The 21,167-nt window shown below is 44.7% G+C and overlaps 1 protein-coding gene and 1 non-coding gene across 2 annotated transcripts in view; both read right to left on the reverse strand.

The window, feature by feature from the left end:
• Positions 1-21,167, reverse strand: part of EPHB1 (EPH receptor B1) — a 462,907-nt gene that overhangs the window by 57,146 nt on the left and 384,594 nt on the right. The window contains exon 11 of the mRNA XM_070794456.1: positions 9,057-9,304. Coding sequence (XP_070650557.1) covers positions 9,057-9,304 — 248 coding nt within the window. The remainder of the gene's footprint in view (positions 1-9,056; positions 9,305-21,167) is intronic.
• Positions 93-164, reverse strand: TRNAW-CCA (transfer RNA tryptophan (anticodon CCA)). Its single transcript has one exon. It is a non-coding gene; the product is annotated as a tRNA-Trp (tRNA).

Consider the following 21,167-nt stretch of genomic DNA (forward strand, 5'->3'; position numbering starts at 1 on the left):
CCTGTGGACTGTAGCCTACCAGGTTTCTCCGTCCATGGGATTCTCCAGGCAAGAATACTGGAGTGGCTTACCATTTCCTTCTCCAGGGGATCTTCCCAACCCAGGGATCGAACCCGGGTCTCCCGCATTGGAGGCAGACGCTTTAACCTCTGAGCCACCAGGGAAGTGATAGCAGCCACTATTGCTGACATTATCAGTAAGGCCATAATGTCTTACTAACCAGGTCTCCCATGAACCCCAGGTGCCTGGCGAGAGACACGGAAGACACCTCAGGCCAAGACTGTAGGTTCCTCCTGGCCTCTTTGGTGTGTGGGGCAGATATCTTAGAATCACTGTCCTCAGAGATCCTAGTTCGCTGAGAATTCAGAGTTCAGCAGGTTGCCACACCCACCCAAACTGTCAGTCAGTCAGTCAGTTCAGTCGCTCAGTCGTGTCTGACTCTTTGCAAGCCCATGGACTGCAGCACGCCAGGCTTCCTTGTCTATCACCAACTCCTGGAGCTTGCTCAAACTCATGTCCATCAAGTTGGTGATGCCATCCAACCATTGCATCCTCTGTCGTCCCCTTCTCTTCCCACCTTCCATCATCCCCAGCATCAGGGTCTTTTCCAATGAGTCAGTTTTTCACATCAGGTGGCCAAAATATTGAAGTTTCAGCTTCAGCATCAGCCTTTCCAATGAATATTCAGGACTGATTTCCTTTAGGATGAACTGATTGGATCTCCTTGCAGTCCAAGGGACTCTTAAGGGTCTTCTCCAACACCACAGTTCAAAAGCATCAATTCTTCAGCACTTAGCTTTCTTTATAGTTCAACTCTCACATCCATACACAACTACTGGAAAAACCATGGCTTTGACTAGATGGACCTTTGTTGACAAAGTAATGTCTCTGCTTTTTAATATGCTGTCTAGGTTGATCATAACTTTTCTTCAAAGGAGCAAGCATCTTTTAATTTCATGGCTGCAGACACCATCTGCAGGGATTTTGGAACCCAAGAAAATAAAGTCTTTCACTGTTTCCATTGTTTCCCCATCTATTTCCCATGAAGTGATGGGACCAGATGCCATGATCTTCATTTTCTGAATGTTGAGTTTTAAGCCAACTTTTTCACCCTCCTCTTTCATTTTCATCAAGAGGCTCTTTAGTTCTTCTTCGCTTTCTGCCATAAGGGTGGTGTCACCTGCATATCTAAGGTTATTGATATTTTTCCCAGCGATCTTGATTCCAGCTTGTGCTTCATCCAGCCCAGCGTTTCTCATGATGTACTCTGCATATAAGTTAAATAAGCAGGGTGACAACATACAGCCTTGACCTACTCCTTTCCCAATTTGGAATCAGTCTGATGTTCCATGTCCAGTTCTACCTGTTGCTTGCTGACCTGTATACAGATTTCTCAGGAGGCAGGTCAGGTGGTCTGGTATTCCCATCTCTTTCAGAATTTTCCACAGTTTGTTGTGATCCACAGAGTCAAAGGCTTTGGCATAGTCAATAAAGCAGATGTTTTTCTGGAACTCTCTCGCTTTTTCTATGATCCAACAGATGTTGGCAATTTAATGTCTGGTTCCTCTGCCTTTTCTAAATCCAGCATCTTGAACATCTGGAAGTTCATGGTTCATGTACTGTTGAAGCCTGGCTTGGAGAATTTTGAGCATTACTTTGCTAGTGTGTGAGATGACTGCAATTGTGTGGTAATTTGAACATTCCTTGGCATTGCCTGTCTTTAGGATCGGAATGAAAACTGACCTTTTCCAGTCCTGTGGCCACTGCTGAGTTTTCCAAATTTGCTGGCATATTGGGCACAACACTTTCATAGCATCATCTTTTAGGATTTGAAACAGCTCAAATTTCCATCACCCCCACTAGCTTTGTTCGTAGTGATGCTTCCTACGGCCCACTTGACTTCACATTCCGGGATGTCTGGCTCTAGGTCAGTGATCACACCATCGTGATTATCTGGGTCATGAAGATCTTTTTTGTATAGTTTGTCTGTGTATTCTTGCCACCTCTTAATATCTTCTGCTTCTGTTAGGTCCATACCATTTCTGTCCTTTATTGAGCCCATCTTTGCATGAAATGTTCCCTTGATATCTCTATTTTTCTTGAAGAGATCTCTAGTCTTTTACATTCTATTGTTTTCCTTTATTTCTTTGCATTGATCGCTAAGAAAGGCTTTCGTATCTCTCCTTGCTATTCTTTGGAACTCTGCATTCAAATAGATATATCTTTCCTTTTCTCCTTTGCCTTTAGCTTGTCTTCTTTTCTCAGCTATTTGTAAGGCCTCCTCAGACAACCATTTTGCCTTCCTGCATTTCTTTTTCTTGTGGATGATCTTGATCACTGCCTCTTGTACAATGTCATGAACCTCCATCCATAGTTCTCCAAGCACTCTATCAGAATCCCTTGAATCTATTTGGCACTTCCACTGTATAATTGTTAGGGATATGATTTAGGTTATACCTGAGTCATCTAGTGGTTTTCCTTACTTTCTTCAATGTAAGTCTGAATTTGGCAATAAGGAGTTCATGATCTGAGCCACAGTCAGCTCATAGTCTTGTTTTTGCTGGCTATATAGAGCTTCTCCATCTTTGGCTGCAAAGAATATAATCAATCTGATTTTCGTATTGACCATCTGGTGATGTCCATGTGTAGTCTTCTCTTGTGTTGCTGGAAGAGGGTGTTTGCTATGACGAGTGCATTCTCTTGGCAAAACTCTATTAGCCTTTGACCTACTTCATTTTGTACTCCAAAGGCAAATTTGCCTGTTACTCCAAGTATCTCTTGACTTCCTACTTTTGTATTCAAGTCCTCTATAATGAAAAGAACCTTTTCTTTGGGTGTTAGTTCTAGAAGGTCTTGTAAGTCTTCAACCGTTCAATTTCAACTTCTTCAGCATTCCTGGTTGGGGCATAGACTTGGATTAGTGTGATATTGAATGGTTTGCCTTGGAAACAAACAGAGATCATTCTGTTGTTTTTGAGATTGCATCCAAGTACTGTATTTTGGACTCTTTTGTTGACTATGATGGCTACTGTTTCTTCTAAGGGATTTTTGCCCACAGTAGTAGATACAATGGTCATATTAGTTAAATTTCACCCAATCCAGTCTATTTTAGTTCACTGATTCCTAAAATGTCAATATTCACTCTTGCCATCCTGTTTGAGCACTTCCAATTTGCCTTGATTCATGGACCTAACATTCCAGGTTCCTATGAAATAGTGTTCTTTAATGCATTGGACTTTACTTCCATCACCAGTCACATCCACAACTGGGTGTTGTTTTCAATCTGGCTCCGTCTCTTCCTTCTTTCTGGAGTTATTTCTCCACTGATCTCTCATAGCATATTGGGCACCTACCGACCTGGGGAGTTCATCTTTCAGTGTCCTATCAGCCTTTTCATGCTGTTCATGGGGTTCTCAAGGCAAGAATACTGAAGTGGTTTGCCATTCCCTTTTCCAGTGGATCACGTTTTGTCAGAATTCTCCACCATGACCCATCCATCTTGGGTGGCCCCACACAGCATGGGTCATAGCTTCACTGAGTTAGACAAGGCTGTGGTCCATGTGATCAGTTTGGTTAGTTTTCTGTGATTGTGGTTTTCATTCTGTCTGCCCTCTGATGGATAATGACAAGAGGCTTATGGAAGCTTCCTGATGGGAGAGACTTACTGATGGGGAAACTGGGTCTTATTCTGATGGGCAGGGCTGTGTTCAGTAAATCTTTAATACAATTTTCTGTTGATGGGGGGCGGGGGGCTGTGTTCCCTCCATGTTGTTTGACCTGAGGCCAAACTACGGTGGAGGTAATGAAGTTAATGGTGACCTCCTTCAAAAGGTCCCATGTATGCACTCAGTGCCCCCGACCCTGCAGCAGGCCACTGTCGACCCTCACATCCTACTACCCAAACTGCAGTAGGACCTAATAACAGAGGCCTGAAGTTAGGATCATTAATCTATAAACTCTGACTTCTTCCCTTCCTTGGTTTTTGTATGGAAAGTCATACTTCATAGAATATGTTTTCATCCTTAACACTGGTCCTGTGGAGTAGGCAAGGCAGGCAATTTTACTTTGTTTTTATAAAGAAGATGAAAGAAGTCCAGAAAGTTTAAGTGATCAGCCTTACTGTGTGATATTCATTTATTAAAAAAATCTAAGTCCAAACAACAAATTGCTTCTCCACTGACATTCCATCTTTGATCGATTGGGAATGACTGCCTATGTGGAAAAGTCTGTGTATAAGCTTTGTAGGAAGAAGAGCTATGATTGATGAATGATGTCTGTGATGGCCATAGAAATAGAAAGGAGAGCCATGAACCACAAATATGCTACATTAATCTGAATCTTTTCTAATTCCTGTTCAGTGCCTTTTCCCACCTAAAGGGAATCAGTCCTGAATATTCATTGGAAGGGCTGATGCTGAAGCTGAAACTCCAATACTTTGGCCACCTGATGCAAAGAATTGACTCATTGGAAAAGACCCTGATGCTGGGAAAGATTGAAAGGAGGAGGAGGAGGGGACAACAGAGGATGAGATGGTTGAATGGCATCACCAAGTCGATGGACATGAGTTTGAGCAAGCTCCGGGAGCTGGGGATGGACAGGAAAGCCTGGCGTGCTGTAGTACATGAGGTCACAAAGAATCAGACATGACTGAGCAACTGAACTGAACTGATGCTAACTCTGCAATACTTTTTCTTTAAGATCTGCAGGGAAATCACATACTATGATAAGACAGTCACACCAGTTGAGTTCATAATCTTGGTGAAACTTATAGATATGAACATTAAGTTTTTCTTACATGTCCAGCTGTTTTATATTCAGTTCATTGATATAAACTTCCACAAAAGAACTTCCAGAGATAATGAACATCAAATACATAGATAAACAAGACAGAAAAAAAAAAAAAAAAAAAAGCCCAGATTTCTTAGAACTCTGGGAAAGGATCTGGTTCCATGCTGAGAACATGGTAAAAACAGTTTATAGAAAAAATACAGGCTGGGTGAAGTGATTTAAACTTTCTTCCCTTCACAAAATGCTTTCTGCTGAAATTGCTTTTCTACAAATTCACTGAAGCCACTTGCTGGCCCTTTTATTAGACAGGAAGGATTTAGGTATTTCAACTTTCATTGACAAACCCACTTCAGGAAATGAAACCCTTATTTGATTTGTTTGAAGAGAATGAATCATAGATTTTTTTTACCTGAAAGAGCCCTTTCAAGACCATCCAGCTCAATGCCTTTAGTTTATAGATTGGGAAATTGAGTTAACAGACTTGCTCAAGGCCACGTGGTGACTCATAGCAGAGCCTAAAGCAGGGCCTTGGTCTCAGAACTTGCAATCTGGGATTCTCTCCATGACAACTGGCTTGCTGTCATCTAGCTCCAGCCTATGAATGAGCATCCCATAAATGATAAATGCCCCCAACTGACATTGCTCAGTGACTTTTAAGAGTTTCCCAGTTTCGGCCATCTGTGAATGCACCAGCAATAACCACAAAGCCTTGATTTAGCCATGAAGGCCTTACAGAGCAGGCCAACCTTCTTGGCTAGGGCATAAGGCATTGAGGAGGGCTTCAGCTCTTGTGCCTAAGATGATGGAAGAGCTACCAGATTGAATCCCCTGAGTCTGAGAGCCAAGAAGGAAATATTTAATTATAGATTTGCATGCTACCTAATCCATAGCACATTTTTTAAAAATATGGATAATTGTGACCCCACTGAATGTATGGCTAAACAATAACAGTGTTTCCAATCCCTCCATAATGTGAAGGGTTCTAAGTCCTGCAATGAGAGAGGAGCGCTGAGTGGACTGTGAGAAGCGGTGTCTGATGTCGTCACTGGACCCTTGATGCTCAAAGGCTCTGAGACCCTGAGTTAGAGCTGCAGGCACGGCCACAATCCAAAGCTACTATGTCTGGTGTGAAGGGGCTCCTTTGTGGGGTTGGAGGAGGAGAGAACAGGTGCACAAATTGAAGTCGGACCCTTTTCCTTTCTTCTCTGAATGGCGATCCTAAAATTATACTACCTCCCAGAAGATGGACCCTGCAGAACTGAACTGATGACCCACTTTTCAATTTTATCAAGCAGCAGATACATCAATTAATGCTGCTATGCTCCAGGGTCTGATAGTAAGGCTGAAATTAGATTTATAGATTACCTGCCTCTACACTGCGCGGGGAGTCAGACACGCTTCATTTCCCTCCCCTCCTGGCACTGCCTGCTCTGGCCGCTCCCTTTCTGCCATCTTTCCCCTCCATTTCCCTGTGCTCCTCTCTCATCTTGAGCTTTTCTCTCACTGCCTAGGCTGCATCATCATGAAAAATAACTGGCATCCAACTTGCCCCCATGTCCTGTGCCCCGCAAATGGAAACAGGCGTGTGCAGAGCAGCACAGAGTTCTGATTTTTTGCAGGCTCCTGAGAATGAATCACTTTGCTCCCCTGCATGTTCCCGGGAGAGAATCTGATCTCAGTTCCCAGGTTGTGTTGAGAGTCTCTGAGAAGCACCGACAGGTGACTTGTAGGAAATAAATGACTCCTGAATGGGTCTGGAGGCTGGTTCCAGAAAGATACTTCTTCTTCTAACATTACCACCTATTCATGTTTATTTGACTGTCTGCATGAGCAATCTGATCATGAAGGAATGCCCCCAGGGGAGCATGGTCCATGCCCCACTGTGACACAAGAGGTCTGGTGACAAGGGCAAGAGATCCGTGTACACTCAGGATGCTCCATCAATCATGCCACACCCAGCTGCTTTTGCTCTAGAAATGGTCTTTCATTCCACTACCCTCTACTCGGTGCTCATGGTGCTAGGTGCTGGGGTCATACAAAGTATATCCCCCACCCTCAAGGAGACTGTACCATGCAAAGTACATAGGCCCCATCACCCCCACCCTGCCAAACAAAAGCCACTACTGCCTATCAACCCAGATGAGCATAAAGCGTGTGCTCCCCCTGCAAAGGAAGCTTCAGTATGTACAAGTGCAGCTTCTAGACAAGTCCTCAGCTTCCTGTCCACAGGAAAGCCCCTAAACTCTACTTCCGGGCTTCAGAGCCACCATGCAACTGCTGACAGATTACCGAACAGGCCACCCTGACTTCAGCCTCTGAATACGCAGCTCTACTGTTCTGTCAGCCTATCTGCTGTCTGGCAAATTCCTCCTTCTTCAACATTAGAGAAGTTCTATCTCCTCTTTGAAGGCATCCCTGGCTTTCTCAAAAAGGTTTCAGTTCTACTATATGTGATACCTCTGTCCTTCATGCGTGGAAACAAAAAGTCACCCGAGGGATTGGAGCCTGCCAGGCTCCCCCGTCCATGGGATTCTCCAGGCAAGAATACTGGAGTGGGTTGCCATTTCCTTCTCCAGGGGATCTTCCCAGCCCAGGAATGGAACCCAGGTCTCCTGCATTGCAGGCAGATTCTTTACCGTCTGAGCCACCAGAGAAGCCCATCATCACATATGTGACACCTCTGTGCTTCATGCATAGAAACAAAAAGTACAATCCAGACAGATGATTACTGGAAGCTTCCAGCATGAAGGTTCTGGGGGGCAGGGGCATCTCTTCAGGTTGTATTCTCTATGATGGACATGGCAGGACTTCTCATCCCTTATGTGTAAGAAGACATCAGGTTAAATGTGGGGAGTGCTTCCTCTCCATGAATCTGGGTGGGCTCATCACCATGGTTGAAGGGTGCTATGTGACTGTTCAGGCTAGGTTACAGAACTGATACAGCTTCTACCTTCTGTGCTCAGGATGCTTGTTCTGAGGATCCAGCTAGCTGTGAGGAAGCCAGAGATGGCCAGGTAGAGAGATGCCAGCTGATACCCAGCATCAACTATGAGACAGATGAGTAAATGAGTCTTTGGGCGATTCCAGATCTTAGCCCTTGAGCTGCCCCTGCTGACAACACATGGAATAGAGAGCTGCCTACCCAAATTACAGACTTATGAGCAAACTAAATTGCTATTGTGCTAAGTCACTGAAGTTTGGGGTGATTTGTTCCATGGCATTAAAGTAATCTCTCTCTCATCGGTATAGGCCCAGTTCCCAGCACAGGGCACGGTCAGAGCAGTCACCTGGTGAATGCTTCAATGACTGACTCCTGGTGAATGTTCCAATGAATAGTCCTTTGATCTGCAGCCATGGCTACTGTTTGGTAGCTTTAGTGACATGCATAGCCAGCTACTTGGCATTACCCTGAAGCCCTTGCTCAGAGGCCTCGCCCCTGTACCCTCTTGCTCCCAGGCTCCCCAGCTAAGCCTTTGGTCTGAGGCAGGCCTTGCTCCATGGCCTGTGGTTAGACAGCTTCTATCCCCCAGACATAAGCACTATGGCCACACTCATACACGCCCTCTCTGAGTAGCTCTTAGATGCCCCATAGAAATGAAAGTGCCTCTATTGTGGCTGCATTTGGGCATTCTGACAATGGTCCTTTATAGATCTCTCGGCCATAGGCCTTTGGGGCCCCCATCCCTGCTCCAGGCTGGGTGGGAGCCACAGCTCTCCATCAACCCCAGAAAAGACTTGTGGACACTTGTGATGCACTGTTCCCGTGTCCTGCCCAGAGGCACCTCCTCAGAGGCCAGGTGGCCCAGGCATCAGATAAGGGCAAGGTGTTTTATTTCTGAACTGCAAATGAAGAGAGCTGAATGGAAGGGCGGCTGTGCTGGGGAAAAGGCAGAGATGGCCACCGATGTCTGCATGAATCACGCAGGACGGCATAGCAGCTGGGAGTCTCTTCAATCTCCATGATTCATACGGATGCCGATGGCCATCCTCTGTCCTCTGTTCATTCTTACTCATCGAGGCCTGGCTCTGTGCCATCCCTCTATGGAGGGGTCCACATGCTCTGCTTTGTTCTTTCTTTTTAGAAACAAATCTGTTAGCCTCGCTAACACCTCCAATGCCTATTTATATTTCATCAGGGATTCCTAAGTGGCAGGTGGTCCTCACATGGACGCTTCTTCCCAGCCCACCACGGTCCCCCAGCTCCCACCAGCACCAGCATCATCTGTGTTTTTACTCTGAAGGGTAAAGGTAAGCTGAGCAGTTCTTACCCTGAGAAAAGAATCCAAAGCGCCATTCTCCATGAACTCCGTGATGATCATGACCGGCCGGCTCTTGGTGACCACACCCTCCAGGCGAATGATGTTGGGATGGTCAAATTGCCCCATGATGCTCGCCTCACTCAGAAAGTCCCGTCGCTGCTTCTCTGAGTACCCAGCCTTCAGCGTCTTAATGGCCACATAGATTTCCCTCTTGCCTGGAAGTTTCAAACGCCCCTTGTACACCTCTCCAAACTCTCCTGAAAAAAGAATGCAATTATAACCCGCTTTCTCCTCATCCTGTGCTGCCATGAGGGGAGGCAGCTTACCAGGAACAATGGCGCTCCAAATGGAACAGTGATTAAAGTGGCAAAAAGAAAAGAGTGACCTCTCATTATAACTGTGACAGCTTGGCTCTTAGCAGTTCATGGCAAACACAGAAGAAATACCCAAAAACATTCTTTACCTTGGATTTTAGACAGCTTGGGTAACTGAAGTGAAATTACAGACTCTATATGGGTTTATTTTTCCTCACGTTTAGATTTTCATTTGTATCCCAGCTGAACAATTGAGATGAAATGGCCAGTTTCACTGTGGCAGAAACATAATTCATTTTTAGCAGAGCCTCGTATAAGAATGTCCAGGGGCTAGGGACATGTTCAGGTCCTCCAGTCCTCTGAATGAGATGTGTAGTGTTTATGTTCCTACATTGCCCTGAAAGTGTTTATGTCTATTGGGTCCCTAAGAAGCAGACACTGAGGAGTTAGGAAGGGAAGTTAACAGACTCTGTGCAGGATAAAGGGGAGAGGAAGCAGGATTGCTCAAGCCCCAGATTACAATGCAGGAGAGGCCCAAACTGCAATGCAGACCTGACAGTCTCATCCAACCCAATGAAGAGCTCCAGAATAAAGAGTGCCCATCCCAAAGAGACCCTACCCTAGCATCCCACTGGCTCTGTCACTGGCTGGGGTTTTGCCAGAAAGAGTTGGGCCCTGCGGGAAAGTTAAGGTAGATCCTGAAGGCACTGCGGTGGGAAGCTGGCAGCTACCTGCACTCCTGGCAGCTGAACAGAAAGTGGCTTTTTCAAGTAGACACGAGCAGCACACCTCCATGGGTTATGCAGCATTTAAACATTTGTGTAGTAAAATCACCAGAAGTAAAAACAATTCTGGTGATGCTATTTCACAGCTGCTTAAAAAATCTGTTGAATCTTGTTCACGTGCTTTTGAAAGTTATGATTTAACTTGGTTTTGTAACTTCGGTGCTGTCATGTGAAGCAGTTTAGAATCTACTTGTAAGTGCATCACAAAGATGGGTGTCAAAGGCCTGATAGGAGAAACATGTCTTTCTGCCAGGAGAAATTTCCTTGTCACTTTCAGCTTCTGGAAGACGATGATGGAGCAAACTGTGAGCAATCAGATAAATTACTGGCCGAATTACGAAAGCATGTTAACATCTGTGATTTAGATGGGACTTTTTTTGTATTTTCTGCTGCACGGATTGGAAGGAAGCTGCACGAAAGGGCTTTGGATGTAAAGCTTCTCCAGAGTCAATGGGACTTTTTGAGACTCTAAGGCTGGAGTAGAGGTTGTCTGAAGCACCATTAGGAAGATTCCAATGAACTTAAGATAGATAGCATGTGTAATGCTGGTTTTGATACATGATCATACTGCTTGAGGTCAGACCGAGTCCCATTCACGTCCGCACCCTGAGCCCACTGCATTGCCTGGTATGTGGTAGGCGTGCAATAGAAGTTGGGGTATCACATTTATTATTGTTTGTTTGGCTTTGCTCATCCTTGGGTTATAAACTGCTGGAGGCTCTATCTCTGTCCTATCCAAAATAAGTAGAAGTGCCAGTATTAACATTTTTATAAAACACTGTTTACTGCAGCATCTCCTTTAATGTCAAACACCATATGACCATAACCAGGGGAATGGTTAGAAAGAGAACCGCCACACTGCAGAATGCTAGGAGCTACTGAAGACTAATAGATGAATGAGATATACTGACTTCAAAAGATGTCTGCATTATATTGCTAAGTGAGACAGAAAAGAAGAGAAAGTTAAGAATGTGGCCTGTAGAATAAGCCCAGGTTGATATCTCTGTGTGTATGCCAAAAAACATTATGGAAAAAATTCATAGCAAATTTATTTTCAATTTCAAATTGTTTAAAATTTGGTTACACTGGAATGGTGGGAATAGGAATGGGGGAGTATGGATTAGTAAACTTGAATTAGTTGCTTTTCTGCTGTTTAAATTGTTACAATAAGCATTGATTTTTCAGTTTGAGTAAAATTTAAAGAAAAGTATTGAATAATAACTACCTGTCATATATGTGTGTGCTTGATCAAAGTGGAAAGTGTAAAAAAATTAGAATAAGCATGAGGAGGAGGAGAAGAAAGAGAAAGTACAACTAAATAAAACCCGGTGAACAGGAGGGGAGTTCGCTTGCCCTTGGACAATCTCTGAATCCAACAAGAAAAAGGTTACCTCTTCTTTTCTGGTAAAAACTCAGCTAAAGAAAAACCACAGTTTTCATTCCAGGAGCCCTCACACCTCACTGTTGACCTTGATACAAAAGACAGTCTCTCCGCTTCTACACACACATATGTGTGTGCTTGCATATGTGCCTATTTGTGTGTGTATATGTGTGTATGCATATGTATGTATACATACATGTGTCTATGTGTGCATATACATGTGTGTCTCTATGCATGTTTGCATATATTGTATATATGGCTGTGTCTCTATATATGTGAATGTGAAAGTTGCTCAGTCGTGTCCAACTCTTTGCAACCCCATGGACTATACAGTCCATGGAATTCTCCAGGCTAGAATACTGGAGAGGGTAGCCTTTCCCTTCTGCAGGGGATCTTCCCGAGCCAGGGATTGAACCCAGGTCTCCTGCATTGCATGCACAGATTCTTTACCAGCTGAGCCGTAAGTGAAGTCATGTGCAATTCCCCAGTAGAAGCGGAGAGACTGTCTTTTGTATCAAGGTCAACAGTGAGGTGTGAGGGCTCTTGGAATTAAAACTCTGTGGTTTTTCTTTAGCTGAGTTTTTACCAGAAAAGAAAAGGTAACCTTTTTCTTGTTGGATTCAGAGATTGTCTAAGGGCATGAGAACTCCCTTCCTGTTCACCGGGTTTTATTTAGTTGTACTTTCTCTTTCTTCTCCTCCTCCTCATGCTTATTCTAATTTTTTTACACTTTCCACTTTGATCAAGGGCTTCCGAGGTAGCACTAGTGGTAAAGCCTGCTAGTGGTAAAGTCTCCTGACTTAGGAGACAAGGTTTGTATGTATATACATGGGTGCCTGTGCACAGATATATATGCAATCAATTCTCTGACACCTTGACCTAGTAGGTATTCAATAGCTATGAACTGAATGAATATATATGCATATTTAATAAGTATACTAACTGAAGAATATCAGTATTTCTTTCCTATTATTGTACTAATGACTTCTATTTTCTTTTAGTAAAAAGACACAGTTCAGAGTGTGGGGAAAACGTGCTAATATTTCTTCTTGAGGGAGATAGCACACTGATATATTTTGACCGCCTATATGCCAGGCACAGTGCTGGGCTTTTTGCGTGTCTTATCTCATTAATTCTCAAAACCCGTTTATGAGTTGGGTATTATTATGCCCATTTTTCTAATAAAGAAACTGAGGCACAAGGAAAACTCGCCTCAGACCCCACAGCTGTGAGGCAGTTAGGGATGCTGTGCATAGTTCATACCTTTTCCTGTCACATCACCTCTCAGAAGGTGTATTCAGTTAGCAGTGCCACCGGGAAGAGAGCTGGGGGAAGTCCCATGCAGGGACCACTGTGCCCCAACCATGCAGGTCCTAAGCATTCAAATGCAGTTACTGCCACAATGACACAGTAACAAGGGAACAGCAAACACGGTGGGACTATCTTGCAGACAAACGGCATACTTACGGAAAGCGCTTGCCTGGCTTGTTAGGCAAGATTAGAATATTTAGGAATCAGAATATTTATCCATTTCTACACATCAGTCTGGGAGTTTGTATAAGCACCCTGGGTGAATTTATTGTTCCCCACAACATACACAGAAACCCCATAGTTGAGGACTTCTGTTTTATACAAGCCGTTCTCAAGGATGGCTTCCCACAGCAACTCCCCCAGAGAGCTTACAAAGCACAGGGGCCTGGATCCCACCTGCAGGAATTCTGACTAGTTGGTCTGGGTGCAGCTTGGGCATGGACATACTTAAAAGCAGCCCACAGAATCAGCTACATAATTTGCGGGGCTTGGTGCAAAATGAAAATGCGGGACTCACTGTTCAAAATTTATTAAGAATTTTAAGACTGTGGTGGCAGAGCATTAAACTGAGCATGAGCCCTGTTGAGCATGGGGGCCCGTGCACAGGTCACAGGTCCACGAAGTCAGGCCTGGCTGCCCAGGTGGGTCTGAGGAGCAGCCAAAGTTGAGAGCCATGGGTCAAAACCACCAAGCATATTCAAACAGATCAGGGAATTGTCAAAGGCCCTGGAGCACCTGGAATTCATTCCTACACCTTTGAATTCTTTTGAAAGCAGTGCTTGCATATAAGCTGCCTCTCACTGCACAGGGCCTGACACACAGAGTGGGCTTTGTAGCTGTGACCGGGGAGAAAGAAGAAGAGAAAGAAGGAAGACGTGGATGAAAGTGTGACATCGCAAAGTCCCATCTACATAGAACAGTGTGGGCCACGCACATTCCTTTCCTAATCGACAAATGTCATGTCGTTGTTTAACCTTTGTGGCTGACTGGTCTTCAGGTGTAGTGCTCCTAACACTTTAGCTCTAAATTATATCCTCTATAGGGGGTCTCTTCATATAGTTTTTTGAAATTATAAAGTAAAAATGTGAGAGGATTTTTCAGGCAGTGAAGTTCCTGTGTAAGAAATTAAATGGGTGGTGGTGGCTATCATTATAAATCTGTCTAAACCCATAGCATCCAGAGTGAACCTGCACTAAGCACCTTGGTGATAATGATGGATCAGTGTGGGTTTCTCACCTGTGACAAGTGGAGCACTCTGCCTGGGGGTGTTGACAATGGGAGAGACTGTGTATGCGTGGGGGCAGGAGTTATATGAGACATCGCTGTACCTTCCACTCTATTTTTCTGTGAACCTAAAACTGCTCTTAAAAAAAAAAAGTGTTTTTAAAAAAGTGCTCTCCTGGATAGGGAGAGATGGGTTCTGTATGGTTACCACATAGCAGTGTTGTACGCTCTTGGAAAATCTGCTCCATAATCACTGGAAAGCAGTGACTTAAAGGATTGTGATTCTGTAAAAATAGCTCCTTTCTGGTGTCTGACAAAGGAATGACTTCATATTCTCCAAGCCCAGAGGTTTTCAAACCACCAACTGAAAAGGAAGTCACTTCATCCACAGTTCTCACTCAGACGCTGTCCTCCACCATGTAATTAAGTGGCCCCCAGAGCAGCTGGGGCAAACTCTGGCCAAAAGGAGAAACTCTGGAGAAAAAAACCTGAGTCTACACCACCTCCCCACCCCCTCATCCTGGCACCACCCCCAGACTTCAGGCAGGGTGCTTCCCTTGTTCAGCCTCAGATTTCTCAGCTCTGTTGGACAAAAAGAACTGATTAACTGTGGGGCCTTCCCAGGTGTGGGGTCTATGAGAAAGTGTATTGCAAACTCCAGACTATTGAAGATACAGCTGGGTGGTGATTTTAAAAAGACAAACCAGGGGTGGGGAGTGGAGAATGGAAGAGAGAAGGGTTTCTGCAGCCAAGACAAGTAGGGCATCTTGCCAAGGGTGGTGAGAAGTCCCCCTGCCAGGTATCTGGGCACAGACAGTGTCTCCAGGTAAGCCCTGAGCACTAAAGTCTGTGGGTTCTGGCCCTTCTAGCACCCCCACAGGCTCGTGGGGAACTGGAGTTGATGCACCATTCTTAGGAATAAACAGAAAATAAAGGCCATCCGTCACTTACAATCTGACTGCTCTCACCTGTGGTCTTTGACCTCAGGTTCATGTACTATGTTCAGGGAACTATTCTTGGACACCTTTCCTGCCATTAGGGCCAGAACTTGAGGCTTGTGGTGCTTTGATTTGCCATGATCTGAATTCTAAACACGACTGAGCACACAGACACATCACAAGAACTCTAAAAAGCTTCCTTTCACACGAGCTCCAAATCATAGCCATCCGTCTTCCATATTTTTAGGAAAAATTATTAACCCCTAAAATCTATTTTCAACAAATTCAGTATTAGCATTATACATACATACATACATATATATATATATATATACACACACACACATACTATACATAAACACACACACACACACACACACACACACATTATTGTTTAGCCGCTAAGTCATGTCAGACTCTTTGTGGCTCCATGGACTGTAGCCCACCAGGCTCCTCCGTCCATGGGATTTCCCAGGCAAGAACACTGGAGTGGGTTGCCATTTCCTTCTCCAGGGGGTCTTCTGGACTCAGAGATAGAAACCACGTCTCCTGCGTTGGCAAGTGGATTCTTTACCACTGAGCCACCAGGGAAGCCTATGCATATTCACACACATAGATATACATATAATTTTAATTTTGGCCATTCTGTGTGGCTTGAGGGATCTTAGTTCCCCAATCAGGGATTGAACCTGGGTCATGGCAATAAAAGTGCTGAGTCCTAGTCACTGTATTGCCAGGGAAGGTCACAGAATTATATTTAAAATAGATACTTATAGGAAATGACTGAGTAGTGGTTATGGTTAGTTCTTTCTATGCAGCTCCTTGACTGACAGTAATGGCAGCCAACCGAATTTTGGTCTGGCTGAACTGTGATGGGCACAGGCCTTTGCAGCTGACCTTGGATCCTCTTCTAGAACCAAATCTCCTCTTGGCTAGGACCCAACTTCAGCTTCAGGCCAGTTTAGTGCCAGTGGCTCTTAGCAGTGGTTCTCAAAATGTGGTTCCTGCCCACCAGCATCACCTGGAAACCTATTAGAAAAAGCAGCTTTGGAGCCCAACCTCTACCCACCTAGATCAGAAGCTCAGTAGGCAGGGCCCAGTGACTTGGGTGTTAACTTGCCTCCAGCTGATTCTGACGCCTGGCTCTAGTTTGAGAACTGCAGCCCTCAAAGCTGTCTGCTGAGGGTCATTTTGCTAGTTCCTGTCACTGCCCTCCAAGACAGCTGCTGAAATGATTCCCTACAAATTTCAGCTCCTTGCCAGGTTCTCTTCCCTATCTTCCTTGACAAAATGAGGAAGAGAGAAAAAAAATGGTTTAGCAGCATTAACTGCCTCAACTATTATATATAAAATCAGAAGGAAAGAATTTTCAATTTTTGGAAATGAAACATCCAACCTGCCAGCAGGTATTTCAAGCACTAGCTGTTGGCTATGTGCTGCTAGGATCCACACACAATTGCACTCTTTTCTTTAGCATTTTGAAGTTACAAACTGCCTCAGGGAGGGAAAAAGGGAAGCAGGGCTTCATGTAACTAATTCAAGCTTCCACCAGAAAAGAAAGTTTTAAAGAATTCATTTAAACTAGGTTTAAAAATATGATTTATATAGCAAGTTTTATGACACTAGCCTGTGTAAGATAGGTTACGGCTAAACTAGGGATAGTAAAATCATGGCAGGCATTCCACCACCTCCTGATGCTATACTCAGGACAGACATTACTAATTGATCACAATCCCACTTCTCCTTCTCAGCAGAGTTCCCCAGGTACCCATTACTAGGCTACTGGAGTTGGCAAATTAGATGACTCTAATTAGTAGCCATGATGCCCACAATACTTAATACCTAAATGGTGAGAGTAAATCTAGTTTTCTCTTTTCTCATAGCTTCTTATAGTCATTTAGACAACCATATACCTAGATATCATTCATTTTAGATTGAACCCAGGTCTCCTGCATTGCAGGCAGACCATTTATCACCTGAACCACCAGGGAAGTACTTAACATAAGCAAGCACATACAACTAAAAGTGCTAAATATTGTGGCGCTCATTGTTAGCCTTCTTAAGTCAATAACTGATTATATTAAAATAGGAGGACCAGAGAACAGGACGAAGGTATTCTAGGAAGAACATGCTCTTCCCAGGGAATGAGGGGCATCTTTGTGGCGTCACCATGTGGGCACACTGAATTCTAGGACAGTACTGCCATTCCCAGTCAAGTGGCTTGGGTATTCCAAACTGCTAGATAAGAGTTTGACATCAGAAGCAATGTCTCTGTATACTTAGCTGCTGTTTTCCAGGACAGTGACAGAAGTGGAAGGTAGTGTGAGAGTTACATTCACTGGATTAAGGTCAATCGTATCTGGGTTTCAATTTTTGCCCTACTATTAACTCAACCAGTAACATGGCCTTTGACAAATTGTTCACTGAATATTGATATCCTTGAAAATAGAAGTGAAAGTGTTAGTTGCTCAAGTCGTGTCCGACTCGGCAATCCCATGGACTGTAGCCCGCCAGGATCCTCTGTCCATGGAATTCTTCAGGCAATAATATTGGTATGGGTAGCCATTCCCTTCTCCAGGGGATCTTCCCAACCCAAGGATCAAACCTGGGTCTCCTGCATTGTAGGCAGATTCTTTAACGAATGAGCCACCATCCTCACCAGTTTACAAATGCATATGCAAACGCATGAGTGTTTGTGTGCATGTGCGCATGCACGCACGCACACACACACACACACACACACACACTAACTCACAGGGCTAACAGGGTCATCATGAGGGCTGAATGAAACATGCACATGGTGAGTATTCAGTGCATGCCAGCTACATTAATTATAATTACTGACAACATCTATTTATTTTGCTCCTCTAGAAACCCTATAGTCAAAGCTATGGTTTTTCCAGTAGTCATGTATGGATGTGAGAGTTGGAGTATAAAGAAAGCTGAGCACTGAAGATTGAACTGTAGTGTTGGAGAAGACTCTTAAGAGTCCCTTGGACTGCAAGGGAATCCAACCCATCAATCCTATAGGAAATCAGTTCTGAATATTCATTAGAAGGATTGATGCTGAAGCTGAAGCTTTGGCCACCTGATTGGAAGGACTGACTCATTGGAAAAGGCCCTGATGCTGGGAAAGACTGAAGGCAGGAGGAGAAGGGGATGACAGAAGATGAGATGGTTGGATGGCATCACTGATTCAATGGATATGAGTTTGAGTAAGCTCTGGGAGTTGTTGATGGACAGGGAAGCCTGGCGTCCTGCAGTCCATGGGGTCACAAAGAGTCAGACAGGACTGAGCGACTGAACTGTAATCTGGAAACCCTTCCTGCTGTGACTCCTATCCAGTATTGGTATTTTCTACCTAATCATCACCAAGAAACCATTCTATTCCTCAAAGAGAAGAGATGGGTCTTCTTTGCTGGCCCCATCCTATCCGTATACACCACAGACTCCCTCTCCCCAACTCTCCTTATCCAGCCCTCTCACCTAAGCCATCTGTGGAAATGCTGGGTCAGCATCTGCTGGAGTAAGTGGGGGGGGGGCAGTTATTAATTAAAATACAATGGGCATGTCTCCCCTTCGATGATCCCTTCTGGTGACACCTTTACCTGTATTTTCATTGTTATGCTCAGGGCTGCTACATACAGTTATGCAGGCTGCACACTGTACAACCCAGGAACACCACTCATGCTTTACGGCCCAAGTATACATGGAAGCCTTAGTTTATGTTCTGGGCATGTCTACAGCTCAAACTGATCAGAATCAAGCAGTGGATCAGAACTCCACAGGTCAATTGAAGCTGACCTGTGAGTGATTCCTATGAGTCAGATTCATGGTTTCAAAGAGTTGACACTCTCCAAAGATAGCAGATGCCCTCTCTAAAAGGACTTCAAAAATTCCCATCACTGCAAGGAAAAGAGGAAGGATCAGTCTTCCTCATTCCACTAGGCTCCTTTCAGAGCACCAAATGACTCACAATCTCATGTGACCTCTTTCTGGTTTCTCTGCATACTCCCAAACTATACCCAGTTCTTCAAAGTTTATCCCTATTATGATTTTCCTCCAAGGACATTTTTAACTGAGCACCTTAGTGCCACAGCAGGCCAGGAACGGGACTAACAGAGGCGCTCAAGTTTCATCACTCCCATGGAACTTTGAGCATGGTGATAAAAGAGGGGCAGTAAACAAATATTGGGACTTCCCTGGTGGTTCAATGGTAAAGAATCCTCCTGCCAATGCAGGAGACACAGGTTGGACCCCTGAGTTGGGAAGATCTCCTGGAGAACGAAATGGCAACCCACTCTAGTATTCTTGCCTGGGAAATCCCATGGACAGAGGAACCTGGGAGACTATAATCCACAGGGTCACAAAAGAGCTGGAGACAAATGAATGGCTAAACAACAACAAAGCAAACATTACATAATGATAAATGAGCTAATTATATAGTTGACTCTTGATAAACATCAAGAGTTTGAATTGCACAGGTTCGCTGGCACAGAGACTTCTTTCAATAAGTAGGTACTATAGTACTACACAATCCATGGTTGGTTGAGTCCAGGGATGTGGACTCATGGATACAGAGGGCTGGCTGTCAAGTTATACACATCAATTTTCAACCATAAAGAAAGGTCTGTGCCCCTAACCCCTGTGTTGTTCCAGGGTCAAGTGTAATTCAGTCCTCTTGGTTGGTGTCATATCTGGCTCACAGTTATTTTGATTCCTTTGTTCATTATCCTCAACTATGGTAGAAGAATCTTTGGAGGTTGGTGCAATTCTTCAACCCCAAAGTTTATAGATTGTATTCCATTGGCCTTTACTGGCAAGCACAACCACCAGTCCCCACACCCTGGTGGCCAGGCAGCCCCCTTTTCCCTTTAAGGTGTTTAACCTGATGGCCATCACTTCTGGCCACAACCTCCATGCCATGTCTCCCCGTCAGCTCCAGCCATCAAGGCCACTGGCCCCTCCATTCACCATGTCAGGGTACTTTCTGGTTTAGGTTGGTTTACTTGCTGCAAGGCAGCCTTCCTTACCACACTTGATTCCAGCATTGACCACCTCAAACCTCCTCCATGTTTCCCAGCCCTATAACTGGTCTACGTGCCTCTGAATTCTTACAAACCTTTCCCATCACCCTTTCAAGTTCAATCAACACAGGTTCATCAGGTTCTTCTCCCACTTCATTTCTACTGCCTACCCTGCTCCGAGACTACTCACTCACGGTTTATATAGGATAAAATCCATACCCAACCTCCTGATCGCTAGATTCCAGACTTAATGCTTGATTAAGTCACCTACCCTCAGGGATCCCCTCTGTAGGAGCCTTCTCTCAGCCTTGTTCTCAGAATGTGCCACACAGAGCATCAGCCCATCCAGCAACCCAAAGTTCTTAGGGGGCCCCCAGGTGCCTCTTTCCTGCATTCTTCCTTTGGCCATCAAGCCTCTCCTCCTCCTGCCTCCAGGGCTGCGTGTTCTCTGACCCCCGTCTTACCTCTCAGTCCCATCCCCTCCTCCTGCAGAGCAGGACTTTGTGTTAACACATCAGCCGGGATTATGAGGCACTGAGTGTGCTTTTCAGCATCCACCACAGTTTCAGGCATGGAATCAATGTTTAATGAATGCGGATCTTTTTGAATTCTCTATCTAATCCCTCCTGCAACAAACACAGCCCTCTTCTCTGGATCTATATGCAGCAGAAATGGGCCAGTTCCTCTGCAACCTCTTTGAAATTATCTTGCACATTCTGGAAGGCCTGGGGTGTGCTAAACTATCAGCTCTCCAGGAAGTGAAGAAACAAAACCTTTGATTTGTAGCATTTGCCAATTATCATGGTGTAAATACTCCTCCCATGGCTGATGTCAGACTACCAAGATGTCACCAAACACAGGGCTGCAAAATGATGCACACAACTGGCTCCTGCGAAGTAGCACAAACTGGCTCAGCACACTACTGCTGCCAGGCCATGGTCATTTCCCTCCTTAAGTTATTTAATTTTCCTCTTCTGTCTCATTCCCTCATGCGTTTCCTCCAAACTTACTTTTCCTACTGGTTTTCAACCTTAAAAGCTCAGGCCAAAGGTGACCTTCTTTGCAAAGTCCTCCTGATCCCCCCACTCACTCCCAGAACAAGGAGCTGGACACTGCTCTCTGTTGGCCCCAAACTTCACA

The sequence above is a fragment of the Bos indicus genome, chromosome 1, assembly GCF_029378745.1.
Source record: "Bos indicus isolate NIAB-ARS_2022 breed Sahiwal x Tharparkar chromosome 1, NIAB-ARS_B.indTharparkar_mat_pri_1.0, whole genome shotgun sequence".
NCBI lineage: Eukaryota > Metazoa > Chordata > Mammalia > Artiodactyla > Bovidae > Bos > Bos indicus.